We start from the raw sequence: 15,095 nt of genomic DNA, 5'->3' as shown, positions 1-15,095 counted from the left end.
ATTTTTAAATAGTTTAATAAATTTATTGTACTATGTTCTACAAATCTTTTCTTTAATTGAATAAAAAATTCAGTTATTTATTTTTTGATATGTATAAGAATATGTTTCAAAAAAAAATGTAAAAGTTAAATGTTAAAAATTATTTTTATTATAATAAAAAAATTGATAGTTCAAACTATGATGTAAACAATTTTTCTTACATTTTTAACTATTTGTTATATACTTTTATTACTTAAATATATTCAATCTTATTAAATTATGATTATTATTAAATTAATAAACCTTTGAAGTTATAATAACAAATGATTTCCTGTTGATATAGACTAGTAAATATTATTGTAACACAATGATAAAAAAAAATAGTTTTCTAACTTAATAACTTATATAAAAGAAGAAAAAGTGTAGTAATTAAAGTAATTTAAAAAATAGTTATAAAATACTAACTATATATAATGTGGAATAAAAATTTTTAATATATACATAATCTATTTTTCTTAAACATTAAAAAAATTTATATAATATAAAAAAAAATAAACTAGTAAATATTAATGATGATTATGTTTAGTAGATGTAATTATAATTCAAATTTACCTAATATTTTATATTAAATAAACTTAAAAAGAATAAAATTAACTAGTGATTATTCTTTTAAAAAAAATAAAAATGAACATTAGATTATTAATATATATAAAAATTGGGATCATAATAAGATAAATTAAATCATGATATTAAACTATTAAATATATTAGTAAAAGTACACAAAGTCAATGTATTAAATTAATATTTAACTTCTAATCATTATCATAAATATTTCAATCTAAATTAAAAAATCTATACAAACAATTACTTATTATACATAAATGATATTTAAAAAAAAATAATACAAATTTATAAATGGGACATAATAATAACAAAATTTGAAATATATTATTATTATAAATATATTAAAAATTATAACTTTATAAATTATAAAACTTTTTTAAATTTCTATAAAAAAAAAGTACATGTATGTAAAATACCAAAAAATATTTTAATGACAATAATGTTTTAAAAATGTTTTATTTTTATTATATGTTACATTTTTAGTTTTAATGTTATTATAAACAATGAAATTAGATAAAACTATTTGAATATAGTTAAAATTGTATAACATATTGTTTAAAAATGAATGTATGATTTGTTAAACAATGTTTTTTTTTTTTAATATTAATATACTTTATACAAATAATAGATAAAATTATTGATGAATAGTTAGATTTAAATAAAAATTAATAGTATTTTTTAAAGAGAATAAATCAAGGTATATTTCTTAATACATCATATAGATAATGACATTATTATTAAAAATTTTTTTTAATCATACAATTATTTAATATATTTATATACTAGTAAAAATTTTGGAAAAATTATCTGTTGGCATCAAGAAATATTTAGATTAAACTATTTGTAATCTTGTTGTTATTGTAATAATTAAAATAAAAAAAAATATCAAAATAGAAATGATTAATAAATTAAATTTAACTAAGTTATCAATCAAAGTTAAACCAAAGAAAACAATTAATATACTACAATCTAATTGTTAATATAGTAATTTTTCTTTATAACTTAATTTAACAATAAAATTATTTTTATTTGATAACAATAAAATGCTTCATGTTTACTTACTTACAGAGCATTTTAGGTTATATATAAACCATTTAATTAAGTACAATTATCTGTATAATTACATAAAACTTAATACAAAAATATTTATGCTTTTTAAATTATATATAATTGAATAATTATTTAGTGATAACAAAATATATATGCTAAAATTAATTTTAAATAACATAATATTAAGTAGGTGACGTGGTTTGTATATAAATTAAAATTAGATTAATAATTTTTTAATATTTATGTTGATACAGTTTTTAAAAAATAATCACAAATTTTGCAAAAAATTTTAATATTTTGTTAATATTTTTGACCTTTTTATTTTTTTTTCCGTTTACTAGGTAGATTTCAAATAAGTTATTCAATTACACAATTTATAATTCTAACAGAACATAACATAATTACTAAATATAACTTCAAATTTTATATATATTTTTTTATATTTTGAGGATGAAGAACATCTTATATATATAATTAAAAAAATTAACTTTATTTATAAGAAAAATTTACTGAATTTTATTCATAATATTCAGTATCATTTATCAAAAGATAGAAGTAAAGTATTAACATACCAAACTCCAAGTGTTTGGCTTTTTGGTAAATTTTAAATATGTACCACAATAATTTCTAATTATGTTCTAATTATTAAAATCTATTAATTATGTTTGTTGATATTAAATTCCTTTCAAACCACATACATAAGTTTTGACGATTCCAAGGTAACAGCCGTATTTAAAAATTCATACTAAAGTAATCTTTTTTATCACTATTTCTTTTTTACACATTACTTTTTCCAAATAGTGATATATCATCATATAAAATTCTTGTCATCAATTTATAAAAAAATTATTTGCTTATTATTAATTGACAGGATGGAAACATTAACTGCATCACATAAAGATTTAAAATTTGATTATCTAATTTCATCAAGAAAATTGGTAAACACTATCCTTTCAAAATCAATTATTTTAAAGAGCCATATTTCACAATATTAATTTAAATTATTTTTGTTCATGAACATTTTTTGTAAAAAAAATCTTTAATATCTTTTAAGTCAACACAAAAGATCAACCAAACTTTTTTTTCATATACTATATCTTACATACTACTGATATAAGTAGCAAAACATGATGCCATTAAATCCTCTACAAAATTAATAAAACTTCTAAAATAACACTAATAATTATAACAATTATTATCAGAATCAAATCTTATGTCATAAAAAAACTTTTATTTCTAAATAACCTATATCTATAATTATTTATATTTCAAGTCGATCTTCTGCAAAAGTTGTACTATTCAATATTTACTTATTCTGTTACCATCAGATTAGGTTATTAACATTGACCAAAAAATGATTTGTTCAAGCCCCAACCAATAGAGTATTTTTTTTCTCAGTTAAATTCTTATCCTTCATGCTTGTTTGGTTTAATTTTGGTAAAATATACAGCAGCCTTAATACTCCTAATGTCACAGGCACTTGTCTTTTTAGACTTACTAATACTAAAACTCGAAATATGATTTTCTTTGTATTCACAAAATAATGGCCTTCCACAATATTAACCTGAAAATATTTTAAATTAATACAATAAAAAAATGTTACCTCTTTTTAATACTCTTTTCATTAGAAAACGATTAAATCTACTAAATAAAATAGATTCTAACATTTTAGTCTAATTGGTAGATTTTAAAAAACGAGAATAATTTCATTAAAAAATATTATACCATTTTAAAGTAAACATAATTCCACATGTTTACAATTATTCTTTGTGAAATAACAATACTGGAATCGTCACTTTGTTTTTATGATACAATCTTTTTCTTTTAAAATAACCATAAATATCAATCATAAATATATTTATTAAAAATGCCTTTTATTAAAGTATTATGGCACAAATTATTTCAAATTGTATCCAGTAGAAATAGATGTTGCCATTGAAATATTATTTTAAATTAGTAGAAACTTTACTAAAAAATGTGATATGAGAGTTAATGTATTGGTAATATGAAAGAAAAAAAAATTTAAATTTGTTATGTTTTAAATTTAAATTTAATTAAAACAAAAATGCATAAAAATGAAATGAAATTTATGAACAATGTTAATATTCCATAATATTCATCCATAATGTTGAATTAAATGATGACTAGCCACAATAGGTTATATTTAACAAATAAGTTAATTACTATCATGTAGGTGAATTTCATTTTATTTTAATATTTTTTTTTAGATTTTTTTTAAACATAATGTATACTATTCGTAGCATTCAATTTAGTAAAATTATGAATGTTAGGACTGGGAAATATCAAATGGCTATAAATTAAATGTTACTTATTTGGTAGAAATTTTTAAAATATATGATAGAAATTTTAATTAATATAATTTTTTTGATAACATAGTTATCTGTGTAACTTAATCTCAATGACTATAATATTTCTTTTTCATTTAAATCCATATTTATGTAATTATTCTAATGTTTGAGTTTTAAAGAATAAATTTTAAAGCTATATTTTTTTAATTTTTATGAAAATTATTTTTAAAAAATGTTGCATCAATGTTGAAAAAAAATTCTAGCAATTTTTTATTTAAATATCAATAATTATTTATCATTCTTTGTAATAAAATAAAAATTTGAAAAAATTAAATCCGATAAATTGTGCATGATTTTAAATGTACAATTGGAATTTATATATTCAAGTCTGCCTTTTTCTTAATATATTTTAATAATAGAATAAGTTTTTTATTCTTTAATTATGAATAGAATTGAAGCGATTGGGGCAAAGGCATGTTCATTTCTGACATCCTGCATTTATTAGATGAAATATTAGAAAATTATTAAAATTGTAGCATTTTAAAAATAATTGTTATTTCATATTTTTATAATATGTATGTCAAACTAAATAGAAAAAAATTATTCTTTTAAAATTTAAAAAAAAATTGTACAATTTTTTGAATTGATAAAATAAAAATAATAATAAATTATCTATGTTATTGTTGTGACAATCCTTTATATTATAAAAAATTATACTTTAAAACGTTTAATCTATGAGTGTAAAACAATTAATCTAAATAATATATTCTAATAATTACTTTTGTTGATTAGATCAATGTCTATTTATTAAATTAGCATTATTTTCTTTTTGATCAATCTAATTTTTATCGTATGCCTTCAAATTGTATATCTGTACATACTAATTACACATATCAGCTTTTTTTGAGAATGAGTTTAATATTTCTAACAAAACAAAAAGATTTTTTCCTTTTTTTTAAGGCTTTTTCTATTACATAAATAAAAATATGATGTGTAACAAACCAAAATATATTTTATGCTACCAAAATTTATAACTACTTTAAATGTTATATTAAATACAAATATATAATATATATTTTTTTTCAAAATGAAATTTTCAATTTAAAGAAACTAAAATAAAACTGTTAACTATTAAAAATAATAGAAGACAATATTTAAATTTGTTTAATTTTAACTTAAAAAAGTAATTGATATGTTGAAGAAAGAAATTAATAATTTTAAAATTTCCAATTTAAATTCGTGTGTATAAACAAATCTAAATTTTTAATTTTTTATTAAAATTTGTTTTAAAAGATATAGAGTATCTAAAAGGAGACTTTTTAGGTATTCAAATTTTTTGCCAAATTAAATTTTACAAACATTATATTTTTCTTCATCTTTCTAAGTTACATAACATTATGCTTATTTTTTTTAATTTTTATGTTTTGCAATAATTTTTTTAGAAAATATTAATTTATAAAAAATATCTCTAAAATGGTATATTTAATACGAAAAAGAATATAAAACAAAATAAGAATCATATTACTGTTCAAGCATGTATTGTATCTAAATTATTTATTTTTACACTTATACATTTTTAGAATAAAAAGTTGTAAAAAATGTTATCAAACAAGATGGAGCTAATTTTCTTTTCAGAGTATAATTATAATTTAAAGTAACAAATGATACTTCAGATAATATGCCAAGGTGTTAAATGCGTAATTTACTTTAATGATAAATTTTTTTCAACAACAAAAAATCTTAAAAAGTAATCTCTTCATAATTAATTAAAAAATTAAATTTCCTACTTATGAATAATTTGAATTGTTTTATTCTACTCAAATTCAAAAAAAAAGTGTCAACTGTACCTAACATTATCAAAATTTTTTTTCTTTGATGAGAATCGGCTGCAAATGACAAGCTTGAGTAATTTTTGTAAATTTCAGGTACTTTTTTTATGAATTTCTTTTCAAAAATTAACTTTTATGATAAAATTTAAAATATTAAAGTTTAAACAACAATCTTAAACCATTTTTCTTTAAGAAATTAATTAAATTTTGTCTAATCTTTATATCTCTTTTGAAACAGAAAATATAATAGAAAAAGTATCTTGAAAAGTTCCAAGTACAAAAATGAGTACTCGAGTTAAAAAACATTTTAAACAAAAAAAAATAATGAACCGTGTTTGTTTTAACTTTTAAAATATAATTCACGTTGAAAATATTTTTTCAAATTTTAATTGTTCTTGAAATGCAATGTTTAGTTCTTTTGTTCGTTTTATTAATTGTTCTAACTTTTTACATTTTAAAGTCAATTGAAAATTTGAAACTTTTTTAGACGCGGGCTGACATACAATCTAATTATAAGCCGAATCAAAAATATAGTCTGTATTTATTCATATTTTGTGACAAGATACACTACAAGATAAAAATGATTTCTAGATATTTTTTGTTACCAGCTTTCCATTTATCAATTAAATCGTATCATATTATTGTAAGATTAAATTCATTAGATTTATTTTAATGTTGGTCTGGAATAATTCATTTTAGTAATAATAACTTCAATTTTTTTCAATGTTTGTAATTACATCAAATTCTTCCAATTTAAAATATCCCAATATTATTGAAAAAAGAAGACTTTTTCAGGAATTTAAAGATACAATTACACTTTACTGAAACCTCTTGAATAATACAAATTTTTAATACAACCATAACTATAATATAAACAAAACTTTGCAAGTTGTGATAAGCCAAAGTAAAAAAGAAAATGAAAAATATTTTTTGCAATAAGTTTAGCAAACTTTGTGTCATCTTTTTATAACTTATTGAACAAAAAATATGATGGAAAATGTGTCTTTAAAAGTTTCAAGTAAAAAAATTACAACTAAAGTAAATAAACTTCTAGAATCATAAAAAAAATATTTGCTGTAGATATTAAAACTTTAAATATATAGTTAAAATTAAAAATAATTTTTTAGTTTCAATTGTTCATGAGACACATTGTCTGATGTTTTTGCGCGCTTTTTGCATTGTCATAATTTTTTATATCTTACTAGTAATTAAGGATAAAAAAAACTTTTGAATGCAGGCTTCCATGTGAAACTAATTAACAGTCGAATTTTCAAAGTAGTTTGTTTTCATCTCCATTTGAAGCAAAATACAACATTAGGTGGGTATTTTTTTTAAAGATCCATTATTACAGTCTTTTCATATCTTTGTTGAGAAAGATTACATTACCACAAAACTAATTTCACTTAATTTTTTCTTAAAAATTTAAATTGAAAAAAAATTGTATTTGTAAAAATAACTTACTTTAATATTTTTAAAGATTTACAATATGACCAGTTGTTTCCAATTCGACCTCTCGTATTAGTGTTAAAAAATATTTACCCAAAATATTAAAAATAAAATTACACTTCACTAATAGCTCCTAAAAAAAATATAAATTTTAAATATAACCATAACTTTATCATAAGTAAAACTTGAAGAGTTGTAACGAGTAACAGTTAAAAACAAAAGTCCATACAAAAAATAAATTTTAGCTGTATCTGACGTTAAATAAAACTCTTTTACTATGATGCAAATCAGTTATAGATGACAATCTCATGAGAGTTTTTAAATGTCATGTACACCTGATGATTATTTTTTGAATGTTGTTTATACCAAATTATCATGCATATATCTTTTGAAAATTTATTATGATATATTTTTATACACTTAACATTATTTCAGTAAAAAATATAAATAATGTCTTAATTATTTTGATTTCTTTAATAAAGTACATTGCAAACTGACTGAATAAAATTTTGTCTGTTATTAAAAAAAATTTTATACACATATACTTTTTTTACATTTCAACATATTCTAACAAAAAAATTATATTTAAAACAAGGTAACACTTTTCAACAATGTTACATAAAACTTTTTTTAAACAGTATAAAAAGCAAAGTATGTTTTACATGTTCATTTAAAATTTCATCATAGTTTTTGATAAGTTAATGTCATATTATTTATTGACATTTTTAATTCTAATAACATTGTGGTAATAGTCAATTTACTTCATTATGTATAATTAAATTAATGATAAGTGACTTAGTCTTTTAAACGTTCTTTAGATTCATAATAGAAAGTAGAATATATTATAACTATGCTTTGAAGGATTTTTTCAATAGAAATGTATATAACTTTTATGTAAGTTTATTAATATGATTAAATATATTTGTAATATCATTTTTTAATTTATAGAGAAGATTTGATAGACAATTAGCTTAACCGAATGATTATAAAAAAAGTACTTAAAGTTAATAAAGAAACATGATTTGTAAAGAATATTCATACATTTTTATTGGAATTTGTAGAACGTAGAAAAAGTTGTGTAAGTTTATTAATTTTAATGTTATTTTATAATAAAATGTTTTTTATTGTTTAACATCTTTAATGATTAACATAATGTAAAATAATTATTAATATACTTATATGAGAGAAAAATATTTTAATAAGATAACAGAGATAAATAATATCTTATGCTAATTTTTAAAATATTAGTGGAGAAATATATAAAAATTTAAATGAATATTTGTATAGAAGATATCATAGAAAGTCATATTACATTTATTTTTTTTAAAATTGTATAAATATAATAAGAATTGTAGTAGAAATTTATGTCAATTTGTTAATACTATTTCATGTAGAATTATTTCATTTGCGGTACAGTTATACATAAAAATTTAAGAAACATTAGTTAATCATATCCATGTATTTAGATCTTTGAGTAAACATAATTTTATCACGTGAATATGTTTCATTTAAAGTTAATGAACGTGGAAAGGTAATTTGATATTCAATATCATCGTTCTAAAAATATGACAAATTTATGTTAAATGTCATTTAAACTTACCATATAAGGTAGCTTAATTGTTCCTCTTTTTTTATTAAATATATCAATAAATTTATATAAGTCACTAGCATAATGTGTTCTAAATGAATATGCATTATCAAAACGTGTTAATTTAAAATTAGTTATTTTGTGTTTTTCTAAAAATAAGCCAAATTGCCATTCAGAAATAGACATCTTTGATAGAAAAAATATCTTAATTTCATGTTCTTCATTAAAAGTTTCATTACATAATTTAGATATTCTTTTATTACCATAATATGAATTAATAATACCATTGAGTAAACTATTTGAATATACAACTCTTTCTTTAAAGCTAATAATCATTTCAATGATTCTTTCATCTCTTCTTTCAAAATATTCATTTTGTATTTCATGAAAAAAATTACTAAATATTCTTTCAGTTTTTATATTAATAACATCTTCTAAATATTGTTCATTTTCTTGAATACTCTCATACATAAAGTTATCAATATAACCCATACTTTTACATATTGGATGTACATATTTTAAACTTTTATTTTTAGTGAATTTATAATCTAAATCACTGTAATGTTCCTCATAATTATTGGTTTTTTTAATAATAAAACATGAAGACTTTTTTGATAATTTGTCTCTAAAATTATTTAAAACAGTTGTCCAAGTAAGTTCTTCAGTAAACTCAGGTTTAAAGAATAATAATGTTTCAGGTTCAATTGCAATATCACTATAATAGGAGTCATCAAATATTGGTCCAAAAATTGAATCAACATTAAAAATAGCATGAAGTATTTCATCTACTAATATTCCAGAAACAATATTTTCCAATCTAATGACTTCTCTTGCTAATCTAATTTTTCTACTATCATTATTACTAGAATCAACAGAATATGTAGTTATGTTAATTATATTATTTAATCGCTTGATTTCATTCACAAATTGTACTGGATTGTATTGTAATAAATTTTGTAGCCCTGAAGATATATAATTAACAGGTAAAAAATTTGTTTCAGAACAGTTAATTGATGAATTTGTAGCATTTGAAATCTTTCTAATTATTGATTTACAATCTTTATCTATGATATTTCTTATAATTTTTTTAAAAAATTTTTTTTTGATAAAATAATAAAGTGGATTACTTAAAATATCTGTATCACTAAGACGTGCCACTTTTATATGCATACAACATATTTGACGAATGATCCTTTTACGTCGTAAAATTTTCTTTATTTTTTGTCTAAAATGAGCACATTTTGTAAGTTTATTTGAAGTTGTACAAAGATAGTTAATCAAATGATTATCTTTTTTCATTATATTATTTTTTGATTGTCAAATTTGATATTAGTTAAAATAGTTAGTTAATTAATTAAGAAAAACTAAAAAAATAATAATAAATATTTAAAGTTAAAATTAAATATGAATATATATAATAATTAGATGATTTTAATAAATGATCTTTAGAATAATTTACCTATTATTAAATAGTAAAATTTACCAATATGTTTATAGTAAAAGTAATAATATAATAGTTTTACGCATTAGAGTAATCTTTAAAAACAATATATATTATTACGTTTATTAAAATAATGATATAAAAGCAATGATAATTAAAAACATTCTATTAAGTTAAATAGTTTTTTTTTAAATTTATTTTGCCTATAATAATAATTTTAAATATTATAAAATATTTGATTTGGAAGAATATTAATAAGTATTTAAATTAACAAAATCTAGGAAAATTTGTTTTTTTTTTTTATAAAAATTCAAATTATTTCTTAACCATAATGTTAATTTTTTAGCATTTTTGTCTCTAAAGGAGATAATTAATTTAAAATTATATATTTTTGCTTTTATAATTAGGAAAAAAAATTTTTAGATAAATAAAATGTTTAAAATTATAAGTTGAGAAATTTTTTTGTTCATAACTTTATTAATTCATAACTAACAATTGTTAACTGTTTAAAAATATCAACTGATTAATTAGATTTATTTGAATATGGATTAAAGTTATTTGAAATATTACTTCCAAATGAAACACTATGATTTTATTTTTTGATTGACTTCATATTCATAGTTTTGTATATATATTTTATTTGAAATAATTATTTTATAATTTTTAAAAGATATTTTCATTTAAATTTCTGATATTATTAATGTTTCATAAACATTTATTTTATCAAGTTTTAAAAGATAAATGTAATTTTCTATATTTTAAAAATGCTTTTTAATTTTACAAACATTTTAAATTTTAGTTATGTTTAAAAAGTTATTAAAAATATATCTAAAATCTTTAATAAAATAAAAGATTATGTATTTTATTAAATATGGTACATTAAATGGCATATTATTTTTGATTTACTTTAATGAACATTAATAATACTAAATATGGTATAATTTCTTTTAAGTACTTTAATGTATCTTTTAAGTTAGTTACAAACTTAGAAAATAATTTTTAGGTATATATTAAATACTCTTTTAAACATTCTTGAAAATTATAGATTATCTTGTAATTTTGTCTAATAATATAAATTTTATAAAATGATTAAACCAAATATTTGATAATTTAATGTTTGTTATTAATAAAATTATCTTATTTGTATTTTAAATTGACAACTAAAAATTTCAAGATGTTATAATTCTGTTCATTTTTAATATACATTTTAAATTTTATTTAATTAAAAAATAATAATAGTATTTCAAGTACTTCCTTTACATTTATTGTTAGAATAATTTTTGAAAGGATAAATTTTAGCATAAGCTATAAAAATAACAATAGTTAAATAATTATTATAACTAATTAGCTAATTACAAATAAACTGTTTTTATTTATATTATTTCTTGAATGTTTTTAATTCAATAATAATTGATAATTGTTATTAAATACATTTTACGTACATTCTTTGTAACAATTTTGTCAATTATTTATTATAGATATTTTCAATATATTATAAGATTGATCTGAAGTGTTTAAAACCTTGTTAAACATACTTAATTAAACAATGGCATGTATTTTATTTAAAATAAATATAATAATTATTTAAAAATATGTTGCATATTTTTAAAGAATAATAGTGTATTAAATTTAATATTCATTTTAAAAGTTATAGATAAAAATTGTTAGTTTAGAATAATAGTATAATTTTACTTTTTTATTAGTTATTATTAGATAAATTTATATTAAAAGTTTAACAGAAATAAATTTTATTTGAAAAAAAAAATATAAAATTATATAATTATAAATATAAGTATATTTTCATATGAATAATCATTTCATAGATATGTATTCAAGAAATAAATTTATAAAAATGTTAACCTGTCTGTTATATGTATAAGAATGACAAAATAACAATAATAATTATGGAATATTTTTTCAATTCATGTTGATAAGGTATACTTTTGACACATTTTTTTTTGTCCCATAAATGTTAGTCATTTGTTATAATATTTATCATTGTTTCTGAGTTAAAATATTAATCATACAATTAGAGTATTATTATCTTAATAATAGAATAATTTAAAATTCATTATGCATATCACCTGATTTATTAAAAAAATTTAACACCAATAAAACATCTTGTTAATAAATTTTGTTGTTAATGTTAATAAGATTAATTTTCTTATCTATTTTATTTATTCAATCATAATGATGACATAAAAGATGTGTTTTTTGTTAAATATTCACTGAATTAATAGTGTTAAATATCAATAAATATATGGTATTTATTTTTTTTTAAACACTACTATTAATATATAAGTATAAGTTATGTTGAATATTGCTGATACTAAAATACAACAAACAACAATTAAATCTTTTTAAAAATAAATATTACATTTTATAGTTTAAAAATAATTACATCAATTATTATTTAAAAATATTATTCTTTATTATAGATTTATAAATAAACATAATCAAATAAAAAAAATTGTCTTTATTTTGGGTAATTTAATTATATATAAAAGAACAATTATTAATATATTTTTGGCAATGGTATATACTATCAATATTTTTGGAATTTCTTGAGACACTCATAAAATCTTCTTAAATAATAAAGAATAGTTATAGTTAATTTGTATAAAAAAAATTTTTTTTTTAATAAAAGATTAACTAGCATTTGGTATAAAAAAAAATGATTCATTCATTACAAAAGCTAAAATTTGCATTTACTAAAAAAATTTTCTTTTTTAATATTTTTTGTACTAATCTATTTTATCTATTGATGGTGGAGTATTTGTACAATTTTCAGAACATCTTTGATAACCAAATAGTTGAACTTTTCCAACAGGTTTTGCCAATAAAGATGGATTACGTTTTATTCTTTTTAAATATCTTTTCATTTTAAATTCATTTCTAAAAACACGTGGTCTTCTTTCAAAATGAAAATGAACAGTAAAGGGAATCTTTTTATGGTACCATGGACGTAATTGTTCACACATAGTTGTACCATTAGTATTTTTATGTAATTTCATAATACACATTCCTCCTTCTGATCGATCACAAAAATAAACTCCAAGTCTAAAAATTATATTGTTAAAAAAAAATATTTTATATAATTAGATATTTTTTAAATACCTTGATCTTAAACCAATTAAACTGTATCTATATTCAATACAACTTGTATAATCAATTGTTTGATGTGGTGTAACAAAAAAAAGATAAGTATCATTATTTCTAAATATTTTTTCATCAATTAAATTAATATTATTTTCTTTAATTTGACTTCTAATTAAAGCACGAGGATCAGTATATCTTTTTAATTTTGCAAAAGTAGGATTCTTTTCAGGCATAGCAGAAAAAAAATAAGGATTACCACGAGAGGATATACCTTCTTTTGTAAAAAATATTGTTTTTTTAATAAATAATAATATAAAAAGGCAAGCTATGGAGAATTGTTTCATGACTTTAGAATTTTATAAATATAATTAATTTTTATAATATATTAAAAATATAATATATTAAAATTGAAAGACAAAAATTTGATAATATTTGTTTATATATCTAAATAAAAATGTAATTAATATAAATTTTATATATATTAGATTGTTAAACAAATGAATATATAACCCTAAGATTTATTGAAATAAAAATTTTTAAATAAATATGAAAATTTTTAAATATTTTAGAAAAATTTATGGGAAAATATCAAAAGATATTTTGTTAAAAAAAAAAGTAAATTATTATTATTTAAAATAAAAAACATAAGTATAAAATATATACATAATATATTATTTAAAAAAAAAAGAAAATTAAGTTACATTTAATGTTATTAATATAAATAATAACTAAAAATTACACAACAATTATTTACTAAACTATTACAATTATTTTTTTTATAAAATTTTTATTTATTTTAACAAAGAAAAATAATAGAAATATTTTATTTTTAAAGTTAAAGAAAGTTTAAAAATAACTTACATCAAAAAATAAAAAAAAAATATATATATATATATATAAAATATGTAAGAAAAAGATATTTTGATAATCATTTTTCAAGAAACTGATTCATTTATTTTAACAAAAAAATAAAAATTTCAAAATATTATTTTTAAATTTTTGTTTATTGTTACAGATAACAATGAATAAGTGCCAAATGATGTGGTATTTAGTTTTTATACAAAACAATGTATAAATTGATAAGAAAATATTATGTGATGTTAATAGTTTATCTTAAGAATAGAATTAAAAAATATGCTTATTTTAAAATTATAAATTTAGACTATTGTTTACGGTTCAAATAATGTTTATTAATCATGTAATATATATAATACTTTTTACCTGTATCATGTTAGTTAAATATTCATTTTTGTTGATAACAATTAACTTTATTTGTTTAGGCAATTAAAATATAAATATGTAAAAATATTTGGATTATGAAATGTAACAAATGATTTAAGTATTGTTTAAAAGATAAGAATATTATGAGAAAAAGTTTATTTAAAAAAGTATCAAAAATATACATATATATAGATATATGTGTTAAGGAAATAAGATATATTGCATAATATTATTAAAATTTTAAAAAAAAAAATAAATATATAATGATGAAAAATTTATATTTAAAATATAATAAATTCATGAAATATTATTATAATCGAAAATTATAAAAATAATATTACTCATTACAAAACTTTGTCTTATAAACAGTCATCTCATTTTTCAACTTGTCTATTCTCGCGTGAGAATTTTTCTAAGTAAAAGACAAATAGCAAATTAAAAGTAGTTCAAAGAAATTAAAGAGTTTAAATATAAACTAAGTGGAAATCATAAATGAGATAATAAAGACA

At 17.9% G+C, this 15,095-nt stretch overlaps 2 protein-coding genes across 2 annotated transcripts; both read right to left on the bottom strand.

Annotated features, from left to right (window-relative positions):
- Positions 1 to 8,677: 8,677 nt before the first annotated feature.
- Positions 8,678 to 10,124, bottom strand: SRAE_X000001100 (Hypothetical protein; the record flags this gene model as incomplete). Its single annotated transcript, XM_024644303.1, has 2 exons — positions 8,678 to 8,794; positions 8,838 to 10,124. The coding sequence occupies 2 exons, from the start codon at positions 10,122 to 10,124 to the stop codon at positions 8,678 to 8,680; spliced, it is 1,404 nt and encodes a 467-aa protein (XP_024509876.1).
- Positions 10,125 to 13,010: 2,886 nt separating this feature from the next.
- SRAE_X000001000 (Hypothetical protein) lies at positions 13,011 to 13,598 on the bottom strand (the record flags this gene model as incomplete). The annotated part of the gene is made up of 2 exons (XM_024644302.1): positions 13,011 to 13,326; positions 13,384 to 13,598. The coding sequence occupies 2 exons, from the start codon at positions 13,596 to 13,598 to the stop codon at positions 13,011 to 13,013; spliced, it is 531 nt and encodes a 176-aa protein (XP_024509875.1).
- Positions 13,599 to 15,095: the final 1,497 nt, after the last annotated feature.

This window comes from Strongyloides ratti (genome assembly GCF_001040885.1).
Source record: "Strongyloides ratti genome assembly S_ratti_ED321, chromosome : X".
Classification (NCBI taxonomy): domain Eukaryota; kingdom Metazoa; phylum Nematoda; class Chromadorea; order Rhabditida; family Strongyloididae; genus Strongyloides; species Strongyloides ratti.
The sequence above is the reverse complement of the archived record's forward strand: the minus strand, read 5'-3'. Positions and strand labels throughout refer to the sequence as shown.